We start from the raw sequence: 27,738 nt of genomic DNA, 5'->3' as shown, positions 1-27,738 counted from the left end.
CTTGTGGACTGGGGGCTTTACTATCGGTTTTATCAACACTGATTTCTTCCACCTGAAACAAAATATAATGGATAATACGTTTTATTAAAAAACAAAACAAAACAAAACAAAACAAAACAAAGCACAGAAAGCGATGAGGCTGGAACGGAATTTAATGGGAGAGAATGACCACAGCACACTTTGCTCCTGGCCAGTGGAGAGTTTATTTTTCAAACTTGTTTTTGTCTCTTTCTAATAATGTGCGGTGTGAATTCAGTCCACAAATTCTCATTAAGGTGCACTTTTCCATTCCCTGGCTCGGCTGCTTGGTTTTTTTAAGGGTGTGTGCATGATACCACGTTCTTGAGGTCAACGACATATGCATGCAACATTTAACAAATAAAATCTTAATTACGGTGCGTATTTTATTAAAGTGGAGAAAACAGTGTAGACTTGGATAGCGGCAAAACCCTGAACGTTTGGTGTCGTGAGTGGGCACTTTTTTTTATTAGTTTAGATTTTGGACTTGGCGTCTTTGACTGTTGGAATGTATGGGTTCGTATTCACTTCCACCCCCAATAACCCTTCCTTTCTGAAGGTTTCCTCTGTACTACTGCACTTTTTAAAAAGTAAGATTGTTCTTATTTTCTTTACCTTACATACGTAATCTTCATATTTTACCATAAATCTCTTGCGACATGCAAGTTGCTGACGTTGTTGTTGGATTATTAAACGGCGATATCACGGTTAATTAATTGGTAGCGAGAAAACCACACAGCGAAATAATGTAACTGGAGTTAAACTATGCAACACCATTTTAACATTTGTTAAGAAATGCTTAAGTTAAGAACAGAGGAAATAAATAACCACAAAGAGATGTGCGTTACCCTTCACATAAATATATAAATTACAACTTCTGGCCAATATAAACATTTTTAGAGGAAAGGAAATTGAACTACTGACTAAAAACAGACTTCTGATCTATAAACTTTAAAATGATGATTTTTTAATGAAAGCAGTTTCTGTGGTAATCGAGAACGTTCCCATTTAACTCAAGTTTCAATATGATCACATGTATTTCTCCCCGAATGTCAGCGTACTGTAGAAGCGTTGCACCCTTATACAAGGTACATCACTAGTTTTACAACAGTGTCCCCTAGTGAACAAGCATGCGCAATACTGCCGGAAAGTAGTCTTATACTACACCTGAAAAACTGTGTCCAAGCTGTACGGTACAAAAATAAAGAACGCGTTTTGAACACAAACAATTGGATTTCTACAGCTGGGGAAATTCTAAAATATTGTAACGCTTACGGCCGACAAGCACTCAATATGTAGTTACCACAATGTAAGCGGCTTTTGAATTTGTATCTTCGTTTATGAAACTCAACGCCCATTGGAAACGCAAGCTTGGCCAGTCGGAAGTACCGCCCTCTCAGATGTGCGCTTTCTTATTCGACAGCGTCTTCGCTCCTGGGAAGCTTCCTGCCGGCGCGAAATTTACAGGCGCTTTACTGTTCAGTGCTCAAACATTTGCTAGATTTGATTCATGCAGATTACAGAATGAAATATCGAGGGATACAAGCGTATTTATTAAATTGAATCCTCAGTGAGATAAAGTTTCGCTGAGTCGTTTATCGACTCAATCAATCAAAGGAAAATCGTATATGTACTTAGCAGCACATTGTTTTGGTATTTGTTAGTATTTTACTTCCTTCTCGCTGAACGTATTGATTAATCATCTTTTTAAAAAGACTCTACTTTTAAATACACAGAACACGGAAAATGCTGAAAGCAAAGCTGAAGAATAAACCGGTTTGTGTTTTCCCCCGATTTTATTTTTGCTTGTAAATACACAATTTATTGTGCACTTGGTGATAGTTGACAAAATGAGTTTTGTGTCTCGTTTCAATCTTAGGTGGGGATCGCAAACAACCAGAAAAATATTGCCGCTTTTTTCTCAAAGGTAAGTTTTTCCTGTACCAAATAATAATCATAATAATTAATAATATCAAAGACGGAAAAACCCAAACCATAATATTAATTCAAAGTTATAGCAAACCTTTGCAGTTCTGGTCAAGTCTTGACAAAATGTGTCTGAAACGAGGTGAGTCTCTGAATTAGCCTGTTAAATGTAGTGAGTGATTAACGAATGGGAGTTCAGTCCTGGTAGTGGAGACACTGGTTTGTCGACAGTTTCATGGTTTCTAAAGCAAAAGCACTCGAAGAGCTGGTAGACGCTTTTAAATTAGTCGAGGTAAGCCAGTAAATCAGCTGGTTGAGCTGTGCTGGAATGAAAATTTATAGATACACTGTCCCGCCAGAACCAGGACTAGACACCACTAGGTGGCCTTTCCTATCGCTGGGCTTCTCTCAAAGTGATCCAGATTACTAGGTCATGGCATCGCATGATCAGCAAAAACATTAAAGACTGAATACCCTTCACCTTACTGCATAATAGTGCATCTAAGTTGACTGTGGAACCCGCTTGCTGTACCTATGTATGGGGTAAACGTAAGGGTAATTACAAATTAATACTTATTACATAAAATCAGTTAATCTAATCTTTGTATTTTCGGTTAAGACCTAATGAAGAAACAACTTTACATTTGATGACTGCTCTTGGGTTTTAAGTGACCAAGAGCAGTTTTTCTATATGGGCTTAAAGTCATTAATAGCTTTATTTTGCAAGCCTTCATTTTTTACAAATGACTTTTTGGAGACGGTGCGAAAAGATATGTTATTCGATTTTAAGTACTTAAAAAACACAAGTTACTTTTTTAAGTAAATCAAACAATTTGACAATTGAAAGTCAAATGAAAACCGGTCTTCACTCTCTGCAGAGCAGCATTTCTAAGGACCTCTGTTTGTATGAGTGACCTGTGTGCTGATCACTTGCTTTGCAGTGGTGAAGTCGTTCATGTTGTGTATTAACATATTTTCCCACATATCTGTCGGAAGAACCGTTGCCCTCTAGTAGTGTCTCTTTATCTACATTTCTTCTCTGCTCACAGTTTTTTCTGCATTGTTCTAGAAGCCGGTATCCAGCTCGAATGGTTTGCGCCACATGGCGCTTGAGAAGGCTGACGCCAAGAGCCTCGTCTTCAGCCTTCTGGGAAGCAGTGACGAAGAGATTGAAAACGTTCCCGTGTCGCCTCTCTCAACGCGGGACCCCTATTCTGTGCCCGAGACGCCAGACAGCCAGATCGGATCCCCGAACCCGGGCAGGGAGCTGGGCGGTGAGGCCCGGTCTCCCGTTTCGCGGCCCCTGGATCTAGCCAGAACGAGAGAAAAGACCCTTGCCTCCCGAAGGGCTGTCTTGGCCCTTCGGCCCGTCAGGCACTCTTCAGCTCCCCTGCTGCCGGCCAGTCATGGCTGTGTGAACCAAGGCGCCTCTGTGAAAAGGACCATTTGCAGTCCGGTGGAGATGCAGAAACACAAGAGGTTGAAAAAAACCCTTGTCAAGAGGCCTCTGCTCAACAGTAGCAACGGCATGATTGTCAAGGCCTCCGAGGATGATTTCTTGGATGAGTGCTTGAAGATTATTGGTGATTCCCCATCAGAAATGAAGCGTGGGCCCACGATCGTCAAAAGCCCAGTAGGGGGTGCAGGGGACAAAAAAGAAAACAAATGTGGTCCCAAGAGCACCAGACCTCAGGATTCTTCTGCCAGGAAGCACAGCACACCGTTGAGCTTGAGGCCTTTAAATGTGATGTGCACGGAGGCCAAGGAGCCCTCTGGCTTGACCTTTCCCAGCAGTAGCTGCAGTTCCAGCGAGGGCGAAGGAACCCTCTTTACCAAAATTTCGGAGCAGAAAGAGGTCCTTCGCTTGGCCGATCCCTTTGACGAAGCTCCCGGGAGCTTAGCGGAGGCCCTGCCCTGGGCGGAAAGGCTCCTGAAGAGCGAAGAGGTGGCCCGGCGGGGCCCGAGTGGCGCAGCCGAGTGTGTGCCCAGCGCTGACGCTCCCCCGGTCACAGGTGGAAGTGATCCCGCCTCAGAGGGCGACCTGGCTGGGGTGGAGGAGGGCTGGTTCGACGATGTCATGGAGCCGAGTTGCAGAGAGCCAGAGCCAACAAAAATAGCTGCCAAGTAAGAAGCCATCAAGAGTTTTAATTCTTCGAGGCATGCGAGACTAAAGTATTCTCTTCTGTTTTGAGACCTAGCGGGCATTGTCCTTCTATGCACATTTGTGACCATAGGTAGATGGTAAAAATGAGAATGCAGAGGTTTGTTCATCTCTCCTAGGTCTCGGCACAAGGGCTCGGGAGAGACAGGTGTTTACGGTAGCTATTGGACCTCAGAATATAATCTGAAGAATGCGATACCTGATACATTCATAAACCCCAAAGGATGGAAAAGTGCTAAAAACAATCAGGAGGGCACTCCACTCAGTGGAGAAGTGAGAAATACCTTCAACTGAATTCAGAGGAAACTTGAGGGAGCACAGATTGTTCAAGGCCAGATTGTCATTTAGCAATGACACAGAAGTTAACACCCTGTCTCTTTCAAGTATCTTTAATATCAAAGTAGGTTGATTAGTAAAACATTTTATACACCGCTGTCAATGCACATATTTAACTGTGTGAATTTTGTTTAAGAGTTCTTAATGTTTTAAAACCTGGAAAAGTAGACCCAGTTCAATCTATGGTTTATATAATGACATGTGATGAGGTCACGTATAGCACATGACATTTTTAAATAAAGGTTAGAAGTTTTTTTTTCCCCACAGATGTTTTGGTTAGTATGGATCTGTGGTGTTGCCCATTTTTTTACTTTGATCCAGCTAGTTATTTAATTGATTACATTTTGTGTTCCAGCAAACAGAAGCTAATCCCTGAGTACGCCATCCTGTCTTCTGGGGTTCACAACAGATACTGGGTTCTGGATGTGAAGGAGGTTGTGGAAGCACAGGGCTGCCAAGAGAAACACTTGACTATCACTGCCTCGGTGTCCGGCCAGCCCACTGAGCTCTGTGTTCTGAAGGACAGCTGGTAACTCAGTCCCATTATGCTTAGAGCTCAGCAATATCGAACTGAAGTAATGTCTGCTGTCGACTGAATGACGTGTCCTCCCCTCCCTTATTTATGGTCACAGTAACAAAAAGTTTGTGATTTTTGGAAACGTGCTACTGTACCTTGTTTTTACTTTAACTTTCCTAGCAATTCTGCCTTTTTTAAGAGAGAAGGGGCTAATATAAGTAAACTGCAGGTAGATCCTATAGGATGTTGTTGACAAATTGAGGCTCGTCTGTGATGGTGAAAATCCTAGGTTTTTGATGTGGAGATAGGATGATATATTAAAGGAGAATAAGTTAATATAATAGCCTTACAAGGAGTGTGAACTCCTGTGTCATCAAAGTCATCTCTGTTTTCTCAGGGAGTCGACCCCAGTCCAGAGGGGTGACATTGTTCATCTAGAGGGCGCCAGTGTATCAGGCAGATGGGTTATCGACAGAAACTCTGGGTTTTTGATTCTGTCACCCGACCTGCTCATTTCGGGAACCAGCATTGCCAACAGCATCCGCTGTATGAGACGAGCTGTACTGAGCGAGCGCTTTAAGGTCAGAGAACATGTGGGTTAACAAAGCTGCATACTGTGATCTTTATTAGCATGTTGAATTTTCTGACCTTTAAATGTTATATTTCACTGGGTGGGGTCATAGTGGAAACATATTGCTTTAGGCAAGAGTGTTTATGTCTTTGTTGTTGAAACTGTTGCTTTTTCAGCTCAGAGAGGGCGGCTGCACCAGATAGCTCCCGTTCGATATAAGCAGGGGAGGTCCTGTTTCATTTTATTTTCTGTAGGTAATTTAAGGGGAGTGTAAAGCCAATAGAGGGAGGCATGGTGGCGCAGTGGCTAACATTTCTGCCTTGCAGCACTAGGGCCCAGGGTTCAATTCCCAGGCTGCTATCTGCATGACGTTTTTAGGGTTTGTTTTTCAAAACAAACCTACAAACACAGGGGGTTTGCTCCGGGTGCTCCGGTTTCTTCCCACAGTCCAAAGACACAGTGGTAGGTGAACTGGCTCCTGGGAAAACTGGGACAGGCTCCAGCTCCTCTGTGCCCCTGAAATGGGTGATGTAGATAGAAAATGGATGGTTGGTAAAGTTAAAACGGCGCTTAAAATTTTTGCCACTCAATGTAAAGTGAAAACATCAGTTGCTTTTCAATTATGTTGGAAGTATATGGGCTAAAAGCAAATTGTTTATAAGCATTTCACTGCATTTGTGCATATGTCAAATGAACTGAACTTTCTGACCTAATCAGAAAATTAGATGAGAGAGAGGGAGAAGGAGTGAAGAGCTTGAAGCCTCTGATGAGTTTTAAAATATATGCTTGTTGTGTTCCAGGCTTTTGACAAAAGCACGAAGCAGATGTTGGTGGGCACCATCGTTCACGAGATCTTCCAGAGAGCCGCTGTTTGTGGAGACTTCTCAGAGGGGCGGCTGCAGGACTTAACCAGCCAGCTGCTGCTCGGTCCCAAGTTCCTCGGGGAGATGTGAGGCCCCGGCCAAGCAGACCGATTCATTTTTGTGTTTCTTTCAATAGGTGGCTTTAGTGAAAACCTCAGTGATTTTCAGTTGACTTCTGTAAATTTCCATAGCCAAACCAGTTAATTCCCACACCATTCCCAGGCATGGTTTTTGCATCTATTAGTTGACTCAATCATATTTTTTTAACCACTCGATGGAGGAGTTTTATTATTAGTAGTTGTAAATTACAAATAAGTGTTTTGCAGGTTTTGCATTCCTATCGTCGCTCACCAGTTTAGTAAATTTATAGTTTTAACTTTGTCACAGGGTGGTGATACAGGCTTTCTAATAATGGATTAATCTCAGCTCATCAGGGATCTTTTTCATCTTGCTTTTCTTCTTTTGCCATTGTGCAGGTACACCCTAAAGCTGGGTCAAGCAGACATACAGCAGGAAGTTGAAGAATATTTGCCTTCGCTCTCAAATTGGGCAAGCAGCTACTTCCACGCTTCTGAACAGGCAGGGCTGAAGCAGCTAGAGATGAAATTGTGAGTATGTTTTGAGGGGGTCAGCACTAACTGCACCAGAGCAGTCAGCCGTAGTGTGGGGAAGAACCGGGCCTTTTTTATTTAATCTCTGAGAAATGAAAATATTTGAGAGGTTTGGTTTTGGCTTAAATTGTGTAACACCCGGGGAAACATGTTGGGTAATAATAATAATTAATAATTGTTTACACTTATATAGCGCTTTTCTGGACACTCCACTCAAAGTGCTCCCCTCCACCACCACCAATGTGCAGCATCCACCTGGATGATGCGACGGCAGCCACAGTGTACCAGAACGCTCACCACACACCAGCTATCGGTGGGGAGGAGAGCAGAGTAATGTAGCCAATTCATAGATGGGGATTATTGGTAAGGGCCAATGGGAAATTTGGCCAGGACACCGGGGTTACACCCCTACTCTTTTCGAGAAACACCCTGGGATTTTTAATGACCACAGAGTTAGGACCTTGGTTTTACGTCTCATCCGAAGGACGGCACCTGTTTACAGTATAGTGTCCCCGTCACTATACTGGGGCATTAGGACCCACATGGACCACAGGGTGAGCGCCCTCTGCTGGCCCCACTAACACCTCTTCCAGCAGCAACCTTAGTTTTTCCAGGAGGTCTCCCATCCAGGTACTGACCAGTCTCACACCTGCTTAGCTTCAGCTGTTGTGTTGTGAGTTGCAGGGTGATATGGCTGCTGGCTGGGTAGTGTAATGTTCCACAAGAAAGCAAAGCAGAAACAAACATATTCAAACCTAAACTCCTATTTTTCTCATGATCTTTCTTTAGGCCAAGTGACGGGAGTCTGAGCAAACAAGATACAGCCTGCGGCGTCTCGGTCGCTGAATTCCTGGACATCGAGGAGAACATCTGGTCCCCGCGGTTTGGCTTGAAGGGGAAGATTGACCTCACAGCTGGTGTGAAGATCCATCGCCGGGGCCGAACGCAGCAGAGAGTGATGCCTCTGGAGCTCAAGACTGGGAAAGAGTCCAACTCCATAGAACATCGTAGTCAGGTACAGGCAAAGTGTTGGAGTTCCCAGGGCGTATGGGGCGGGCTTTTGAAATGTTCAAGTCAGCCTTGCGCATTTCTCAACTCTCAGACTTACATTGCTTAGCTGTTATCTTTATTTTTTGCACAGTTTATTCAGTCTTGGGAATCGTCCACAGGTCATCCTGTACACACTGATGAGCTTGGAGAGACGCAGTGACCCTGAAGCAGGTTTTCTCATCTACCTCAAGACTGGCAACATGCTTCCCATCGTAGGCAACCACATGGACAGGAGAGGTAGGCCAGTCGGTGAAAGACTGTTGTGTGGAAGGTACATTAGAGGCTTCAAGTTTATAAAGCTCTCTGGGGCTGTTCAGTATCATTGCTATGCTTTTTGCAAGAACTTTCAGAGCAACTCCTGGGTTTTCCTTATTATTGCTGTGACCACAGTGTATAATGTGGAGTCTTGTGACCAAACATTGCTTGACAGTTGTTTTGAATGATGCAATAAGCGATCGGAATGAGTCCTTCCACAGCTTGCAATCTTGTAGACTTCATTTTGTGCCACTGCTTATGGGAATTTTTCAGGTACCCTGAATGAGTTCAGAGCTCTTAACAAAAGGCAAGTATAAGACTTGATTACAGTTGCATACAAATGTAAGAAAACCTTGGATAACTTCTTTGTGTTAAATTTTTTTATTTATCAGAGCTGCTGAAGTTGAGAAACACGTTGGCGTATTACCTTAGCAACAGCGTGGAACGTACTGACAGCAAGTCTCCCCAACTGGCATCGATGCCACCTGCCATTAACGACCGCCAGGTCTGCAAATACTGCCCCCAGATGAGGAACTGTGCCCTCTACAACAGGTAGGATTGGCTCGGCCCACACTTGGGAATTTCAGTCGAGCCGGCTGTTTTGTGTAGCGGAGTAATCAGCGAACTTCAGGAAGTTCGAAAGATGAACCTGCAAAGTAAACGCCTCAAGGTAGCATCGGTGTCTTGTTTGCAGAGCTATAGAGAGAGAGAGCTGTGGGGAGCCTGCATCACAACAGCTGCCAGCTTTTCTGGAGGAGGAGAGCCAGCACTTGAACGAGACCCACTTCCTGTACTTCAGCCACTGGTTCCTGCTGTGTGCGCTGGAGAGCCGCACCTTGGAGCGCAGAGGGGGCCGCAAGAGCATATGGCTGCTGTCAGCCAATGAGAGGCAAGTGATATCTTGCTGGACATGCTGTTGGGTTGGGTGGCGTTACGGGCAGTTGTTTTTTCAGTCAAAATGAAAAGTGTTTTTTGTTTTTAAATGAACCTGACCAGCCTCTTGGTTTCCCAAGTTCAAGCTGTGAATGGAAGTTTAGGTTCAGGTCCCTAGCTAATGACTTAGTCCAGCCAAGGGCTGCCTTCCCAGAAGCCTCCTGGCTTGCAATGATGTCACGTGAAGTGAGCTTCTGTTCTACTCCACTCAGTGCTGAACCTTCTGGGAGCCGCTGTCAAAAGGTGTATGGCCTGCTGGCTGGGCAGGGCAGAGGAACTTGTCTGCACTGCTTGCTATGTACAGGAGCCATTGCTCTGAGCCAGCACAATCTGGGTGTACAGATTGGATTGGTATATAACAATATTTGGTAATCCTTAATGGAAAAAAAATGCCTATAAGTGACAGTTTGACCACTTCAGCAATTATATTTTTGGATTTGAAACACACAGAATGTATTGCGATTCCTGGTACTAACTCATCCCTGTGCTGCTCATTTGGATGATCAGTCAGGAAAGGGTTTTGTAGCACCGAGATAATGGTTTGTAGTGTTTCCTGCACTGAGTGTAACTATTGTGTAGTGTTAGTCTGACCCCGAGCGACAGTACTGCAGCCTCGGAGAGGTGGCGAGTTGTGGGAAGACGACGTTCCAAGTTTCAGGCAGGTCTAAGCGCTGCCATTGTGGAAACGGTTCTGCTCTCTGCCCTAGAGAGAAGAGTGGCGGGTGTGTTGGCAACCTCTTGCGAAGCGGTCAGGTGGAGGCGGCCTCAGACAACAAGTACACACACCGGTTTGAGGGCCACAACGGAGAGATCCCGGAGACGAGTCTGATGGTGGGCGACCGGGTCGTCGTGAGTGACCAGGAAGCAAAGCTCATCGCTGTGGCCTCTGGGTACATCACAGAAGTGACCAGGACTTGTATAACCTGCACGCTGGATCGGTGAGACTCTTAATACCTGCAATGTTGGCGTCTGCGTTACCTGTTAAAGGGACGCTAATCCGATGATCTATTGTGGACAAATAATAGCAGTGTAAAAGAATAACTGTCCGTTTATTTTCAAGAATTACCTTGAAAGAAATGGTTGTACGTGTGTTATGATTTAATTCCAAACTTTTTTTTTTCTTTACAGAAACCTTTCAAGGCACTCCCCGGAGATTGTTTTCCGACTGGACCAGGATGAGGGGGTGGGTGGCCTGGACGCTCACTTGGGAAACTTGTCCAGGCTCATGGAGAACTCCCCTGCCAGGTTTGTGGTCCCGGCGGCCTTCATGAAACTGTCCTCTTTGTGACCAAGTGTGTACAACTCACCCTCCATCTCGGAACAGAATGGGATAGCCTGTGTAACTTAAGATTATTTTCAAACGGATTTCTCAGGGATTTCAAGTACCAGCAGAATGTGGGAAGGGAGTGAAAGCTTTCTCTAGCTAAGGTTGTACTTGTGGAGGTTTGTTTCTTCAGTGATATGTGAGATCACTGATTTTGTGTGATTCTACAGCGGAAAACTTCGGGAGCTCATTGTGGAATTCCGGCCTCCGCAGTTTGTGCAAAATCTGAGCAGTGTCTTGCCCCGTGAAGCCAAAGACATTGTTGCCGACATCTTAAAAGGTACATTGCGAGCTGCCCTCTTTTTTTAGCTCCTTGGTTGGGCCTTTCTGGAGACAGTTCATTGAAAACCCTGGCGTATTAAGTTGTAAATTCAAGCTTTCTAACAGAGCTAAAAATGTCCTTTAGCCCTTGAAATGTTCTGTGAAATAAAATGTATTTTCAGTTATAACTTTACCAGCATCCCAGACATCCAAGCAACATTCCATCCTGCCCAGTAATGACCTAGTTGATGAGTTGACAAGGTTCAGTGCATTTAAGAGGCTCTTTGACTCATTTAAAGGGGAATGTAGTCACAATTTCTCAGACCGGTTAATAACACTTGGTAACAAGATAAATTAATTGACGTTACTGAAAGTTTTTACAAATTTTGAATTGAGCACAAAATGATTAACCTTGTGAAAGTACTATGAGTCACACCTCAAACCCCTGGTTTCGATATGGGCGAACGTTCACACGAATAGCATCCAGATGCAGCCCTTCCTGCTCACTAGTTGCCGTGGTTAATGTGATATGCAAGCAAGTGCATACAGATTGTGTAGCAGACATTTCACCACAGAAATGTTCCAATGTGATCTGCATGCATAGTTAACAAGTAAATAGTATTTCTCAGCAAAATTGTCTCAAAGTCAAGAGCAATATTTCTATTGGATTACAAGAGATTCAGACTGTCATAGGGCTACGTCACGTCAAGTTCAGAGAAGTTCTGTTGCCTCGTTCTGAATCACAGAATATGATGCTGGGTGTACCTGGAAATTGATTCCATTGTACACAATAACTTGTCAAAAAATCTAACCATTTGTAAAGTACACATATTATAATTTTTAGAAACTGAGGAATGTTTTTCAATTCAGCCAATGTATACAATTATTAGATGACAATCATGCTTTATTTAATAAACTCTGCTTATGTAATACTTGTATCTGATATTATGTATACTAACTGTCACGGACGTCCAAAGGGACTAACCGTGGGGAGCAGGAGAGCAGAAAAAGACCCATATGCGTAGCGGCGAGACGGGAAAAAGGCCCGGGCTCATTAGTGCAAAGAGTTCAGGAATGCCGTATAGATTCAAACTGTCATAGGGCTACGTCACTTCAAGTTCACAGAAGTTCTGTTGCCTCGTTCTGAATCACAGAATATGATGCTGGGTGTACCTGGAAATTGATTCCATTGTACACAATAACTTGTCAAAATGTCCCATTTTTACATTTTACTTATTGTCATTTGAAATGTACTCATCAATGCTCATTCTTCCTAACCCTGAAATGTAAAAATAGTGTTGTGGTTCCCCTTTAGAAAATGTCATTAAACCAGTACATGAAGAAGTAAATACATGTTTAAATTATTGAAAATCACAGATGGTGAACTTAAAAATGAATCTTAATCAGACCAGAAATTCTGAACATTCATAAACTCCACTCAAGGTGTTGTTAATCAATTTTCAGAAAAAAGATGGACTTGTCTCAGAAAATCTGGTTATTGTTTTTTATCACCTCTGAATAGGACTCAAATTATATATATACTGTATCAAAATATATCCAATAACTCTATACCATTTAACAAAATGTATTTTTCACCATAATTGTTTACTTTTACTAACAGCAAATTCAGCAGGAACCAAAATTGTTTCAAAACACCTCAGTTGGCCACATCAAGCTCTGGATCTGTCCATCTGCATGTAGACTCAGGGTTTTATGAATATTTATGAATATTAAAGCTCTAGGTTGCTTAGTTAAATCCTTTAATAAATTACTAGCTATCAGAGGAGCTGTATGACATCAGATGGCCTTATTTTTAATTTAGTTTCTAACTCTTCTATTTTTGATCTAGGGCTGAACAAACCTCAGAAACAGGCCATGAAAAGGGTTCTGCTGTGTAAAGATTACACTCTTATTGTGGGGATGCCAGGCACTGGAAAAACTACCACCATATGCACCTTGGTAAGAGCTGCCTTGTTTGTATATCACACATTACAGATAATCCCCAGGAAAATGTGCATCAGAACGGTCCCTTTCTATTATGTATTATTAGTTCTATTATTTTTTATTTCAGAAATTCCCCGCAAAAGATTAAATTGACTCAATGTAATGTCCCATCTCTGCTGGTTCCCATTTATGTAAATAGTTAATTACATACAAATGTAAAGTAATTGTAACATGAAAGATGAAAGCAGTAAATTATTTTATTTTGTATATGTTCTGCTTGGAAATTGAACCAATTTGGTTGTAGATTCCGTGAAGGTTATATGTGAATCTTAGTCACATATCTAATATCCTTTTTTAATATCCCGAGGCTCTGTTTGGATTAAGTCCAAATGTGCTCATGTGGCCTTCTCAGCATAAACATGATGCGGTTGTCTACTGATGTGTTTCTCGAGGATCTTTCTGCTCAGAGAGGGCAGTGTAGTATATCACCAGCAGTGAGGCCACACTTGAGCCTTCAGTCGCTGTATTTAAAGTAAAACATCTTCTTGTGACAACCCCTTGCATTTCCTCAGGCAGCTTTGCGGACTGACTGATTTTAGCTAGAGTAGCACAGAAAGAAAGACACAAAAATACATCCCTTGGAATAAGACGGTTTCAACAGCTCTGGCACAACAGTGCTTTAAGCTGCCTAATTTCCCATTTTCTTATTTTCTTGTTATTTTAAAAAAGGATAAATTATAAATAATAGAAAGTAAATAAAAAAATGCCCTACTGACAGAACGTGTAATGGGCTGTAACTGACTGTAGTACATGTCATGATGATGGATTGCAATGATCACGGTGATGACGTTCCCCATTATAAGGCCGTGACTAGATCCAGTTTTCACGCTGAGCTTCGTGTTGTCCAGGTGAGGATCTTGCACGCCTGTGGCTTCAGCGTGCTGGTGACCAGCTACACCCATTCCGCTGTGGACAACCTCCTGCTCAAGCTGAAGAAGTTCAAGATCGGCTTCCTGCGCCTGGGGCGCGCGCAGAAGGTCCACCCTGACATCCGGCCCTGCACGGACGAGCAGAAGTGCCGCTCGCGGTCCATTCGGACCCTGGCCGAGCTGGAGGAGCTGTACAGCAGCGAGGTGAGTCGGCGCTGCGAAGACGGGGAGGGGAGACCGTCGCCTTCCCCTGGCGCAGCACAGACACACCAAGGAAGGAGAAGATTTGAGTAATCTTCTCTAGTTCTCCCTTTTCTTTGCTCAGAGCCTTCCAGCTCCGAGCCTGTGGAGTCCGACCGTACAGGCAGTCTGCTGCTCTGTCGTAGTGTCTGAGCTCCTGTGCTCCTCTCTGTCCCTCTAGCTTGTGGTGGCCACAACCTGCCTGGGCGTGAAACACCCCATCTTCAGCCGGCGGCGCTTTGACTTCTGCATCGTGGACGAGGCGTCTCAGATCAGCCAGCCCGTGTGCCTGGGGCCCCTGTTCTACGCGGAGCGCTTTGTGCTGGTGGGGGATCACCAGCAGCTGCCGCCCATCGTTCAGAACTCGGACGCCAGGTGAGCTGGGCGGCAGGGGACTGGGCTGAGGCACGCCACTGCCCGTCTCTGGCTTTGGGCCACGGCCCCAGTGGCTGTGCTGTGGGATTCGAGCCGTGCGCTGCTTGGTGTTTGCAACCGATGTCCTTAAGGGACCTTCTGGTCAGAGAGGTTTTGACTTCTGATTCTTGGGATCACGTGGTTCGGTGTTAGGCTTAGTCTGCCTGTGCAGTCATTTTAAAAAGCTCAGAAACTAGAACTGGCTTTTTTTTGTTGCTGTTTACAGGGCTCTTGGCATGGATGAGAGTTTGTTCAAACGCCTGGAGCGCCACAGCGACGCTGTGGTCCAGCTGACAGTGCAGTACAGGATGAACAGGTAGGCAGCTGTCCTTGGAGAACTTGAAATGGAAGTGCCAGTTTTTTTCTCATCTCTTTTCACCTTTTCATTCATGCTTTGGATTAAGTAATTGCCGTGTCCTTCACCGTTGCTTCTGTTTTTAGCAAAATCATGTGCCTGAGCAACACCCTGGTGTACGGCGGGAAGCTGGAGTGTGGGTCTGAGAGAACAGCCAGCGCTGTGGTCCACCTTCCAGCATGGGGCGCTGTGGAGCAGGAGCTGGCCCTCGCCTGGAACAGGGCTGACAGCTGGAGCTGGATAAGAGGAGCCCTGGAACCTGGGAACCCTGTCTGTTTCCTCAATACTGCGGAGGTGGGACACCAGGGCTGCTGCTCGAACACTGCTGTGTTTTCCCGTTTTTGGTTGGATAATAAAACTTTTTTAAATGCTGATACGGGGACCTCTTGAGTCCCTTAACTAGTAAGCTGTTGGAATGCAGGATTGTTTCTCTGGGGACTTAACATCTGGACCATAACTATATCTAGGTATCCAGCCAGAGCTCTTAGGGGTAAAGATTAAGCAGGCTTGGGTCACAGGCATCTGTGACCCCTTCCTTTGTTTCTTCGATGTCTCTGGGTGTCAGTAAGGACTGCAGGACCGCAGATTAACATGAGGCAAACTGGAAGGATCCACTTAAATTCAGACCTTCTTAATGTATGGGAAAATGAGCTGTGTTTTCTTCTTACTCTGATACAACACAAAATGCCAACACTACAGGGTTAACTGAGAGAATGGGGGCTTAAAATACCTCCCTCGTTTGCAACCAGTCTAATGAGAGCTCATCAGCATTTTAATGTTGGGGACTTGGCAGAAGATGCAGGTCAGGATGTCTGAGGAAAGCTCTGTCATGCCTCTAAATCTGTACAGTGTCAGGACTCTGGGTCTCAGGTGATCAGCTGTAAAGCGAGTATGCTGTGTCTATTGAACAGTTACTACACGGTCCTGATCTTCAAGGGTGGTGTAGGATTGTGAGCAACAATACTTTGTGACAGCTTCTGTGTGGTTCAAGATTCATTGCTGTCTTCCAAGAACAACTGAGTTAACACTAGAAATACGATGAGCAAATCAAGGCTTCTCTTGTGGGAAAACTTTACCTTCTTGTCTGACAGACTGGTTTTCCTGTTACAGGTTCCAGCCCCTGAGACTGCAGAAAAAGGAGGAATCAGTAATCCCAGGGAGGCAGTTTTGGTTCATTCAGTTGTCAGCATCCTATTGAAGGTGAGAGCTGACAGACCAATTTAAGCCCTCTATTAAGACATTGAGCAGTTCGTCCAACTTGCACCGAGAAAGCCTTACAACCAGCCTGCCCATCTACCACAGCCCAGATCTTCAAAATCTCAGTTCCTGTACATCGGAGGGAGAGTTAACCCTCCTTATTCAACCGGACAAGACTGTCTAGTGCTGCACTGATATTGAACAGATTTCGTTACAGTGTAGTTTTGAAACCACCAAGGCAAATGAGTTTGTCGGCCCTGCCTTCCTGCAGTGCTGAAATCCTGAATGATAGCAAATATTAGAGCTTGAAGTGGGCTGTGGGGTCATTTCTCTTCCAGTGTATCCTCTTGGAGCAGTTTATTTCCTAAATACTTGGTTATATCCTGAAACACAATTTTTTCCTAGTTCAGAAACGGCTATACTTGATATCTGAATCATTATTTGTATGAAGTACCAGTATTTGCCAAGTTTGTTTTATTTTCAAAAAGTCTGCAAATACTCTGATCTTTGACTTCGTTCAAGCAGAAGAGTGCTTTCCATGATGCCATGAAATAGTTAACCCTTTAGCCACTTATGCTTGTGCCTGATTCCGACCTCCTTTTGTTTAGGCTGGCTGCAAAGCGTCAGATATTGGGATTATCGCTCCTTACAGGCAGCAATTGAAGGCCATATCAGGCCTGCTGGGTAGCACTGTGTTCAGGGCGGTGGAGGTGAACACAGTAGACAAGTACCAAGGCCGGGACAAGAGCATAATCATTGTGTCTTTTGTGAGGAGTCACAGCGATGGAAACGTAAGTATCCATTTACTGGTGAGAGCCCACTCTCCCTCATATTGTATATGGTGAATTGTGCATTGTAGACATCAGTGCCCTGGGCCCATATTCTCCACTGGGGAGAGCACACAGAGCTCCTGTTGGTTTAGAAGGCAAACCTCAATGATGCTGACTACTAGGTGGGCTTACAGTGAAATTAAAGATCGCCATCTCTGAGAAAAAGAGGTTTGTCAGGTGAAAAGAGGACATGGCTTTTAGCCACAGTTTAGATCTTATGTGAAGAAATGGGGGGGTGGAATGAAAATCTATATTGATTGTGGCAGATGTAGATTAAAGATAAAAATGAAATGAGCCCATTTTCTTTCATTGATCGTGATGGAGCTGTGCTGTGCTTGGTGGTGTTTTATGTTCATTAGATGTTACCACCCCGATTTCTTTTTTCAACAGCTGGGCGAGTTGCTAAAAGACTGGAGACGCCTCAACGTCGCCATCACAAGAGCCAAGCACAAGCTAATCATGTTGGGCTGTGTGCCAACACTGTGCCAGTACACGCCCCTGGAGAAACTGCTCTCTCACTTGGAAAAGGAGCAGATGATATCCTTTTTCAACTAGTGTCACAGCTAGAATTTAACAGGAAACAGTCTTGTATTCTTTCCTTTTCTTTATACAGGGTGAGAAACGTCATGACTGCAGTGTCATTTATAGTGACTGGTTTTGGAAGGGCTGTGTTTTACTTTGCCTCATCTGTTCACATGGTTGGAAATGGAAAGAATAGAAATTGGAAACAAAGAAAAAAGATTCCGGAGTGAGCTCAGTGGAGACCGTTTTATATAAAACATCTTTCAAGAGCAGGCTGGTTTCCCCAGTCTCTGCCTAATGAGTTCTGTCATTGAATACTGTTTTCCATAACTAAAGGTAACATTTTCCAGCTTCCACCAGGAGCACACGAAGCCCTCCCAAGAATATCCCTGTAATATGAAGCCGACCTGGGAACAATAAGCCGGAGAGGAATGAAGAATTTCGCTTTCTTGTTATATACCTCAGTACCCGTTAAGGTGTTTTCATAGGTGCGTACCTAGATAAGTAGCAAAGCATCCATTACAGTATTAATTACACTAGTGTTTTGATTGGGCTGCTAGCTTTTAGAAGCTGAAAATGACATCTAAGCATGAGACTGACGTCCTTTGGATGATCTAAGATTTTTATTTATTTTGACAATGAAAACTACTGCCGGTACCTGAGTTTCCTGAGCAAAGATGCTGTGATATGTCAATGAAGAAGCTTTTTGTTCAAAGGAAACTTCTCTCTAAAACACTGAAAACCCTCCAGTGATACCTCACCTTGCTGATTCTGATGTTTGACTCAAGGATTGGTAGGAATCTTAGTTCCATACTGTGGATTAGTAAAACCTTTAACTTGTTACATTCATTTATGTTCAACTACTGTATGTTGTTAGTCTAAAAGGACTGAAAGCTCACTTTAAAGCTACAATGGTGACAATTCATTTGAAGTGGTACGTTTGTTTTTGTTTCCATTGTAAGATGGTCTGAACATTTTCCTACAAAAAATGTTTGTAAGCACATTTTAGAACAGAATGGCTCTAAAAATGTACTGGGATTTTTTTAACTTATGGTTCTAAAATATTTTCAGAATGGAAATATTTTGTATGTTAAACTTTGCAAATAACTTACCTCATACAGAAAAAGTATTTAATCCTTGGTTCAAACTTGAGTTTTTGATCTGTGGTACTTTTTCATGTGTCACTGCTGAAACTAATGTTTTGCCAGTCTTATGAGGATTTAGATGTTTATTTTCAGTGTCTTGTAGATATTTTGTAAAGTTTTATTTTTTTTTTACTTTTTTAATCTGAGTATATACTGTATATCCACTGTTTATAAAGAATAAAGGCTAAATTCTATTATGGAGATGGAATGTTTCTCTTTATCCCCTAACATTTATGTGCTATTGAATTTATAGAACAATTTTCTTTGCTTGCTTTAATCACGTTTACCACTGGAAATGAGATGACACCAGGTAGGATTTGGTATTTTGACAACATGGTAATAGGAATATGTTTGTTTTATCAGTCTCATGAGCTTACATTTTAACAGTTGACTAAAGGATCATCTAGAGAGGGTGTGATTCCTAAATGATGCTTGTGTGCAGTTGTTTGAACTGTTGTGTGAGCACACTGTTGTGTGTTCTGAACTCTGTTTCATTAAAGTTCATTAAACATCTTCTGAAGCCCTCGGTAAGTAAAAGGGAGGTCATTGTGACTGGTGTAGATCAGAGCTGGTCTCCACTGGTATCCTTTGATTGGGCCATGCCTGGAAGACATACAGACTCCCCTGAGCACTGCAGGATGCAGTTAGTTTTTGTTGTTATATTAAGGTCCAGTATGTTTCCCATTAGCAGATGACCAAAGCTTCACTGAAGGTGATGAGATGAAAATTCTTCTTTTAGATTGCGGTCTTTGTCTCTTCCAGACTAATTCCGGGTTGTAGGACCAAGACGAGGCAAATAGTTGTTAATTCCATATAAATGTCATTATTGGCTGCGGCTGATAAATTCCTTCCATCAACCTTATGTCCCTTGCAATGTTGGAACTTGGAAGGCAAAGTTCAGTCACTTTGGGTGAATCCGTCTCGGATCTCGGGCGCACAGAAAGTGGAAAACAAACTAGTGTAATAACACCCAAACCCCTGGGACGTCTGCAAGGTTAACAGAATCTTTAGTGGGATAAGCAAAAAAAAAACTGCACGCAGTCTTAAAAATGAAGAGCAGTGTGGACTGGATGTAGACGTTTCGCTCAGTGCCGTGAGTCTGGTGATTTTGTGAGCGCGGGACTGCAGGCTTTCATCAGAAGAGTCTACAGCGTGAGCTTTCCTTGCAGAACAAGGACTGCTTCACCAGCTATGTCCACTCTCCCGTCCTCCCTCACGGACAGCCTGAGCTCCCCTCCACGCCGAGAGCACTGGAACGCTAAAGAGCATTGATGGCAGTCAGCCTGATAATAGTGCCAGTGAAGGCCTGTCACTCCTGGCTGAGCTGCTCCTCTTGCTAGAATCTCATTTGCCCAGTCAAAGCAGAGGTGTTGGGGAGTTTAGTTTTTGGCAGGTAATATAATTCTTGGTAAAAAAAAATAAACATTCAAATTTTGAGCAATGCTTAACAGACAAAAATCTCCCTTTTTTGGGTAAAATCAAGTCAGTCCTGTTACCTCTTTTTAAAGAGGCACACACAATATTTTTTTTTCATTCTCCCCAAAGCTCATTTAGAGGATGCAATGTTGGCTCATACATTTCCAGAAAGAAATGAATACTTACCCAGCATCTTCTGCTTTCCCAGCTGCTCTGACCAGTAGCTGCTGAGCACAGTGTGCGCAGAGCCTGCAGGAGAGAAGAGTGTCATCTTTTCTTTTGTAAACAAACCTGTGGCATGCCAATGAAATGTCTGATTCCTTACATAACAGTTCATTGTGTGCCAGATAATCACATTAACATGAAAGCCTTTGTTAAGTACCTGGCCTTGGTCCTCTATGTAATGGTTATGAGAAGTGTTTGTATAACAAGAGGACCAGTACTAATCACTATTTTTTTTTTGTCTAGCACTAGTTTGTACAGCACATCAAATATTAAACAGAAAATTAATTAAAGGAAATGGCAACTAACCCACCTGTCACTGGATCCTCAGAAACACCATTCCATGGAGCAAAGTATCTGGAATAGAAATCATAGCCAGGCTGCCCTTGGGGGTTTCCTTTAAGTGTGAGGATCAGTCCTTTCACTTTTCCAGTGCTGTCATTTTGCATCAGAGACTGGGGGTCTGGCTTCAAAGACTCCAGCATGGACCTGAAACCACACTCAAAAACAACACTTCCTGACGCACATCCACAAATCGCACATACCAAACAAATCTTAGATGAGGCTGTTCTCCAGAAGGGCTGCCAGCATGGCACATCCTGATTTCATCCTTGCTGAAATCCTGATGTTTGGGGTTAGATCTTTTTAAATACAGGGGGAGAATTTGGAGGCAACTGTTCCAGATCACAATCCCAAAGGCCCTGTTTGATGCAACTTTTACAACCCTGTCAGGTAAATCCAGAAAAGGATTGGTTTAGACGAGACAAAACCAATGCTCCAACATCAGTCTACAAGTCTGACAGGTAAAGGAATCTCTGCACGCAGTGATTAAAAGAGACTGGTTTCCAGATTCAACAGAATGCCAGGAGGGATCTTGACAGATCACTCTATGATGTGGTACAGAAAAATATACTGCTTTCTATATTCATAATGACATAGAAAAATGGAGTGTGGATTTACAAACTGAGTAGATGTCACGGACGTCCAAAGGGACTAACCGTGGGGAGCAGGAGAGCGGAAAAAGACCCATATGCGTAGCGGCGAGACGGGAAAAAGGCCCGGGCTCATTAGTGCAAAGAGTTCAGGAATGCTGTATAGAAACCTATGCCCTCAGGGAGCGGACGTGGGGCGCCCTGGTGCTAGGCGGGTCTCAGGACATCCAAACGTCAATGCTGAGCAAGGACAGAGTGCAAGACCCGGAAATATATAGCCCAAGGGAAAGAGAGGGACAGGAAGGACAGCAGACCGGAAACTAGGGACAGGACAGAGAAGGAGCGCCCTCTGGCTGCAGAGGGCGTGACAGTAGATTTGAAAGCAAGGTTACTATCCTTTCAGGAAATCCTAAAATGGGCTGAATATGGATGTAGCAAGTCAAGGCCTGAAGCATCACTTCTTACCTGTCACAGGTGTCGGGGAGTCGTACTAGCAACTTCTTGGTGACAGCGCAGTAACGCACATCTTGAACAGCCACCTCGCCAGCTGCACTCTGTAACAGTTCAGACTTATTTAACATGGGAAAGTGGCATAGTGGTGCAGTGGAACAAGTAATAGGTTTATTCCATGCTGAAAAAAAGTAAGAAAGAGAACACAACGTTTCGGCCGTGGAGCCTTCTTCAGGTGTGAGAAAGACAGGGCAGTAAGCAAAGGTAATGTAGTGGGAGAACAAAAGCTGGGAGAGAGGAGGAGCAAGAGGCGGGAGCAGGGGACAGAAAAGGAGGCCAATCAATGTGGTGATCGGTTACTGTGATTACAGTGGTTAGCATTGCTGCCTTGCCGTCTTGGGGCCTCAAGTTCAATTGTGGACCTGGGGTGCTATCTGTGTGATTTTCCCCCTCATTCTGATTCCTCCCACATTCCAGAAACATCCTGGTAGGTTAATTGACTTCTGGGAAAATTGTCCCTGGCGCGAGTGTGTGCATGTTTGTGTCTGTGTGCTCAGTGATAGACTGGTATCCTGGCCAGGGTATACCCCGCCTCACGTTTATTCCTTGCTGAGATAAGTTCTGACTCCCCGGCAACCCTGAATTGGAAAAGCATTAGAAAATGGATGGATATCTTGTGCGTTTCTATGCTGGTCTGTTCTAGCTACATACTGTTTTGACCAGCAAGGGCAATTTGCCTTTATAACTGCCATGCTGCATATCTCTTCAGGTACATTTCATGTTACCTAAATTCTTTGCAAAAAATATTTTATCTTTGCTAAGGAATGCTTAAATATCTGGTAGCAAACTACAAGTTGAAGTTTTCGGATCACCATATTGGAAAACTTACTGGGATGAATATATAGTATAAACCATTTGAGGCAGATGGCTCTTGGAAAAATGAAAGTTCCTTCATTACCTATAAAATTCAAGATAAGGTTTCATCGACAATTGTTTTTTAATTCATGGAGAAATTTTCAAAGCAGAGGTCAGGAAAAGAAAACAGGACATTAAGGTTTTCAGTATTGCATTTCATGTTATTCCTTAAACCTCTGGACAATTAAGATAATTTTACTAGCAATTTAGCCATTGCTAGTAACAAGCCAACTCACCTCTATCAGTTCTTTCACTTCATTTGGGTCCTGTAAAAGAACAAACTTTTTTACAGCAACAAGTCTCCTGAACAAGGATGTTTTCTACTTATGGTTGTATATTAAACCAAAGACTTGCAAACAAAGATGACATTAAATATATGAAGTAAATCAAATTTAACAGAAGTGAACTAAACACTACTTGGAAGATACCAAGGGTTTTGCTACAGTTTGGCATCTGTTTAAGAAAAGCATATAGAACCATTCCCAACTTTTATTTTTAATAACTGCTGGATTTGTTCATAGAGCGCACCTGGACTGTCGGCTTATAAATAGGGAAATCAAGTACAATACGGTTTCCTTCCCGTCGGGCATACAGCTCTCCACTCAGTGTTTCGAAAACGAGCGTCGCGTTTGCATTTTCTGGAAAATAAAATGTTATCCAGAAGAAAAATGATTTAATAATAATAATAGCTTACACTTATATAGCGCTTTTCTGGACACTCCACTCAAAGTGCTTAACAGGTGATGGGGACTCCCCTCCACCACCACCAATGTGCAGCATCCACCTGGATGATTTGATTAAATTCTTCTTGGAGAACTCCTAGCAGTCAGTGCATAACTAACCAAACCCTGCCAAAGTAACTGGCAGGTCATCTGGAGAAACTTGAGAATACCCCACAGGCCAAGCCCTTGCTAGCATGGGCATGAACAGAGGGAGCCCTGTGGCCCTGTGCAACACTGACACTGGGCTCCTGCGTTCTATGGTTGTAAAAAAACTAAAAAGCCTTTCTTTCTGTAAAAGAAGCCGAAGGGCTTTTTGCAATACAGCATTTCAGAATGTGTTTGCTCGCTCTCTTCATCTTTCTTGGGCACAGGCAGCTGCAGTGGAAATGTTGGTTAAGTTGTCATTGGCTATTCTGAGGCTCCCATTGATCAAAGGTCAGAGTGCAGTGTGTTTTTGTTGTCTCTTTAATTATTACCTGCTCTAGACTAGGAAAGGGGTCTAAAGGTTCAGCTGAGTGAATCATTAGCTCTGTGGTTTGATTTAGAGCTGAGATGGAGTGGAAGGATAGCCCAGCGAATCTCTGCATCCAGAGCACAGAAACACTGTACTATTCCACATGGTTGATTAAAAAGAAATAAAGGGAAGATTTCAGTTGAAATCCTGTATTTAAACACAACAGCGCCAGTCTATGTTGGACCCCACAGTAGGTTGAGCCATTGGATAGAAATAGTTCCATGTGGCTAAGCATTATTTTTTTATAATACTAATTATATAACCTTTATTTATATAGGACATTTTTTTTAAAAGTAAACAAAGACAGGAGATAACAACATTAGCACAATAAACACACAAGGGATTAGAAAGAAGGGATTAGAGGAAGACTCAAGAAGTAGACCCAGCCCCCAATTAAATAAAAAGCCTTGCTGAAGAAGAAGGTTTTGTGTTTGGATTTGAATGGGCGCAGAGCAGGTTACTCTGATATCCTTGGGAACAGAATTCCAGAACTCTGGGGGCACAGCAGGAGAAGGCCCTGTTACCTACTGCGTGTAAAGGAGGAGACCAGAATCAGACAAACAAAAAATGCCAGGTGGGGAGTAGGAAGATAATAAGGCGGATGTGTACTCAAGTGCCAGGCCATGTAGATCCTTATGGATTTTGAAGTCGACATGAAACTTGACAGGAAGCCAGTGCAAGCACTCCAGAACAAGAGTAATGTGGTCACTTCCACGTGACCTGCTGGATTCTGCAATACTGAAGTTTGCTCAGTGTAGATTTAGATTCCCCAGCAAGAAGGGTGTCGCATAATCAGTTCTATAATAATTGAGTGTGTTGACCACGTTCTCTACCACAGTCAGAGAGGACGTAGTCTGGCGATATTTATTAGATGGAAGAATGATGTTTTTACAATATTTTGCACAGGCGGGTCACACGTCAAGCCTGTATCACATATCGCCTCCCAAATCCTTGAATTCAGATTGAAATTCAAGCACAGTGCCACCCACAGGCTACTGCATTGGCTTTACAGAGTTGATAGGAGGTGTCGAGAAGCATGACTTCAGTCTTTTTGCAGTTTTAAAGGAGGACATTTTGAGTCATCCTGGTTTTTATGTCAGAGATGCTATTAGAGAGCGAAATAAGAGTACAAAAAAGTCACTTCATCTTGCTAAGAAGAGTAATTCTGACACTTCGAAGCGGTAGGTTCTTACTTTTCACGTAAAACAATACAGCAGCAGAAGCCAAAGTCGCATGTCCGCAAAGAGGCACCTCATTGGTGGGTGTAAACCAGCGCAGCCCAAAGCGAGACCCTGCAAGAGTGAGAAGAGAGCTGAGGGTCCTGGTCCTTCAGGACAACCTGCTAAACACTGCCTCAACTTCACTTGGGGTTCACAAGTCTTGACAACCACCCTCTTAAGCCAATGCACTGTTAAATCTGAGGTACATTTCTAAAAAAAATATTGTAACGGATTCAGGTTCTCGGGCCTGTGCCATCGCCGCTCCCGCCCCAGTTCGTCCCTCACCACATGGGCGCAAACTGGGCCTTGCCAGCTGAGCTAAAGAAGATCTTCCTCAGCCCCGGCGGTCAATAATAATAATAATAATAATAATAATAATAATAATAATAATAATAATAATAATAATAATCTTTATTTTATATAGCGCCTTTAAAGGTGGCTTCTCAAAGCACTTTACAGGATGACAATAACAATAAATAAGAAGACTACAACAATAAATAAGAAGATTTCACAAGATAGGACACAATTATAATTACAGCAATACAACAATAACAATAGAGGAGACCGTGGAAGGTGGTATTAAGAAGAGCAGAGGGGTGAAGAATGGAACCAGTTAAGTAAAGGCTTTTTTGAAGAAGGTTTTGAGTCTGGATTTGAAGGAGTTTAGAGAAGGTGACTCTCTAATATCCTTGGACAAAGAGTTCCAGAGCTTGGGGGCATAGCAGGAGAAGGCCCTGTCGCCCATACAATGTAGACGGGCTTGGGGGACAGTAAGGAGGGCAGAATTTGAAGAGCGGAGGTTGCGAGGTGGGGAGTAGAGCGATTAAAGTTCAGACAGGTATTGAGGTGCCAAGCCATGTAAAGCCTTATACGTGAGCATGAGGATTTTAAAGTCTACGCGGAATTTGACCGGAAGCCGGAAGGTCAACATCCCTGTCATGCGCAGGGGCCTATTCGTTACACTTCTCCCCCGGTTTAATTCCTCGTCCTCGGTGAAGGGCAATCCCATCCCACTCTCACACCAATGTGGCGAATAGGCCCCTGTGCATAACATGGATGTTGGCCGTCGAGGATGAGGGAAGTCTTCTTTAGCTCAGCCGGCAAGACGTCTGTTGAGCGACGCCGGTGACGTGGGTTTGCGCCCATGCGGTGAGGGACGAACTGGGGCAGGAGCAGTGAGGGCACAAGCCCGAGAACCCGAATCTGTTAAGGTACATTGTTAATCCCTTGTCTCCACCATTAATATCAGCTTGATTTCTAGTCTGTAGTCATTACCTAAAAATAGGGAAAACATAAAATAGTGATAAAATACAAGGCAAGGCATTACCTGAATGAAAGTCGTCTGTAGAATTTAATATCTGAAGGAAAGCTGTTTCGGATAGGTTCATTTCTGCTGCAATTTTCTGGTAAAGGTCTTGAGTTAATTCCTGAATCGAATAAAAAAATGGACGTTTAGCTCACATAACACAGAAGACAAAAGTTTCTTTAAAACCTTTATACCAAGGTTTTATTCTTACTCCATAGAATTGTGTACATTTAAGGTTTAGAACGTTTCATTGTCATTGGGGAATCAATATTAATGACTGAAGATTCGCAAACAACACATAATAGCAGATGGCTATGCATTAAGACTTTTTTCCCTTTCTGCACTGAGGTGGGATAGTAATGTGATTCTCAGTTCTACATGTCGGGAATCACCGGGCTTCTTGCTGTTAACACAGTTCAGTTGTATTGTACTGAGGACTGCAATCCAGGCTGCTGGGGAGCGCATGTAAATGATATATCACTTGTCAAACTGACAAGTGTACGATTTTCCGATTATATCCTAGTAGAAGAAGGGCTGAATGATTCTCTATTCGCCTGGATACAACATATGTAGACAAGAAAATAAAACATTAGAAATGCACGGAGTGATTACATTTTCACACCATCTACGCGTGATTCTTAAACCACGATGCAGCATGACCAAATTAATCCACCAATACTACTATGTCTCTTGTTTATAGATCCATGATCTAAATCTCCGAGGCTTTTACAAAACTTACGTTTTGGAGAAGACAGACCGCAGCTGGGTTCCCTTCAAAGGGTTTGTTAGTAAACGCATCAACAGTAAATATAGGAATCTCCATTGTTTCTTACGTCGTACCCCAAATCTCCCCGAAAATAAACTGTTTTCCCTGAAGTCCTAAAGTAATATTACCCACAGATAAGTGTGATCGTACTGTACAACCATAGGCTACGTGTAAAACGCCCCTGAATTAAAGTTACAGTACACATCGCAAATCCAATATAGTTAAATCCGTGTTTGGGTATTAATGTTTTTCCACCTCCCCAAGAAGATAACGATCATTTTGGTCATCCGAATTGCCAGTTTTTCTAGCCACTTTTACACAGTTACAATCAGTATTGAGGTGGACCACCGTAGTGTTACCCAAACGGGCACTAAACTCATCGCATGATTACATCTCTATACTTCATATATATAAACTAGTGTTGATGTTGTATAATTTTGCACAGGTTTTAATTTATAACAAACTTTACAAAGTCTGTATGATATTTCAACTGCCTTTGTTGAACAACTAACTTATAATGTTATTAATGCTCATTTTAATTGCAGTGCCCTAATAACTTGTTGTAGGGTGTGGTTCGTTTTATGTTGGTTTTTATGGCAGTTTTCACTTCTTCTAAATTGCATGTTGAATTGGGTGTAATTTTTATTTTAAAACTTTCTTTAGGGCTTTTATGAAAAATAATTATGAAAAACGGCAGAGAAAAAAATACCTATAAACTGAAGAACAATTAAACAAAATACAGTGAAAGCGTTTTAGTTCGGAATCCTTAACAAATGTTTTGAAATATATTATCCACCAATTAAATTAAATTTAAATTATAAAAATGAACAGTGGCTGCTGTTTTGGGGAATTAATAAAAACACATAAACGACA

The 27,738-nt window shown here is 43.0% G+C and overlaps 2 protein-coding genes across 3 annotated transcripts; one reads left to right on the top strand and one right to left on the bottom strand.

Annotated features, from left to right (window-relative positions):
• Positions 1–1,473: 1,473 nt before the first annotated feature.
• On the top strand, positions 1,474–17,488 carry dna2 (DNA replication helicase/nuclease 2). The gene is made up of 22 exons (XM_069189062.1): positions 1,474–1,794; positions 1,898–1,945; positions 3,014–4,068; positions 4,797–4,970; positions 5,356–5,539; positions 6,330–6,478; positions 6,869–7,000; positions 7,793–8,018; positions 8,173–8,290; positions 8,701–8,860; positions 9,003–9,197; positions 9,949–10,179; positions 10,370–10,486; positions 10,736–10,845; positions 12,676–12,785; positions 13,679–13,903; positions 14,121–14,314; positions 14,580–14,669; positions 14,795–15,002; positions 15,819–15,908; positions 16,514–16,696; positions 17,126–17,488. The coding sequence occupies exons 1-22, from the start codon at positions 1,765–1,767 to the stop codon at positions 17,288–17,290; spliced, it is 4,194 nt and encodes a 1,397-aa protein (XP_069045163.1). The 5' UTR covers positions 1,474–1,764; the 3' UTR covers positions 17,291–17,488.
• Positions 17,489–17,500: 12 nt separating this feature from the next.
• LOC102696766 (phenazine biosynthesis-like domain-containing protein) lies at positions 17,501–27,030 on the bottom strand. Of its 2 annotated transcripts, none has more exons than XM_015346950.2 (9): positions 26,839–27,030; positions 26,121–26,220; positions 24,767–24,865; positions 22,866–22,975; positions 22,574–22,603; positions 21,438–21,526; positions 20,354–20,529; positions 20,005–20,067; positions 17,501–19,005 (listed from the first exon to the last, which is right to left on the bottom strand). In XM_015346950.2, the coding sequence occupies exons 1-9, from the start codon at positions 26,920–26,922 to the stop codon at positions 18,965–18,967; spliced, it is 792 nt and encodes a 263-aa protein (XP_015202436.2). In that variant the 5' UTR covers positions 26,923–27,030; the 3' UTR covers positions 17,501–18,964. The 2 variants fall into 2 exon arrangements, with proteins under 2 accessions (XP_015202436.2, XP_006630505.2); XM_006630442.3 differs by having other exon boundaries at positions 17,501–19,660; positions 26,839–27,027.
• Positions 27,031–27,738: the final 708 nt, after the last annotated feature.

The sequence above is a fragment of the Lepisosteus oculatus genome, chromosome 4 (genome assembly GCF_040954835.1).
Source record: "Lepisosteus oculatus isolate fLepOcu1 chromosome 4, fLepOcu1.hap2, whole genome shotgun sequence".
Taxonomy (NCBI): domain Eukaryota; kingdom Metazoa; phylum Chordata; class Actinopteri; order Semionotiformes; family Lepisosteidae; genus Lepisosteus; species Lepisosteus oculatus.
Note: the sequence above shows the minus strand (reverse complement) of the source record. Positions and strands in the feature narration are given on the sequence as shown.

Excerpts from the sequence above, each read along its gene's own strand:
- dna2 (XM_069189062.1), top strand. The coding sequence starts at position 1,765 with ATGCTGAAAGCAAAGCTGAAGAATAAACCG. Across the intron at positions 8,019-8,172 it reads CCATAGAACATCGTAGTCAG|GTCATCCTGTACACACTGAT; the intron begins GTACAGGCAAAG and ends AATCGTCCACAG. Across the intron at positions 16,697-17,125 it reads GGAGTCACAGCGATGGAAAC|CTGGGCGAGTTGCTAAAAGA; the intron begins GTAAGTATCCAT and ends TTTTTTCAACAG.
- LOC102696766 (XM_006630442.3), bottom strand. The coding sequence starts at position 26,922 with ATGGAGATTCCTATATTTACTGTTGATGCGTTTACTAACAAACCCTTT. Across the intron at positions 22,976-24,766 it reads TGTATTGTTTTACGTGAAAA|AAAATGCAAACGCGACGCTC; the intron begins GTAAGAACCTAC and ends TTTATTTTCCAG. Across the intron at positions 19,661-20,004 it reads GGGAAAGCAGAAGATGCTGG|CGTTCCAGTGCTCTCGGCGT; the intron begins GTAAGTATTCAT and ends AATGCTCTTTAG.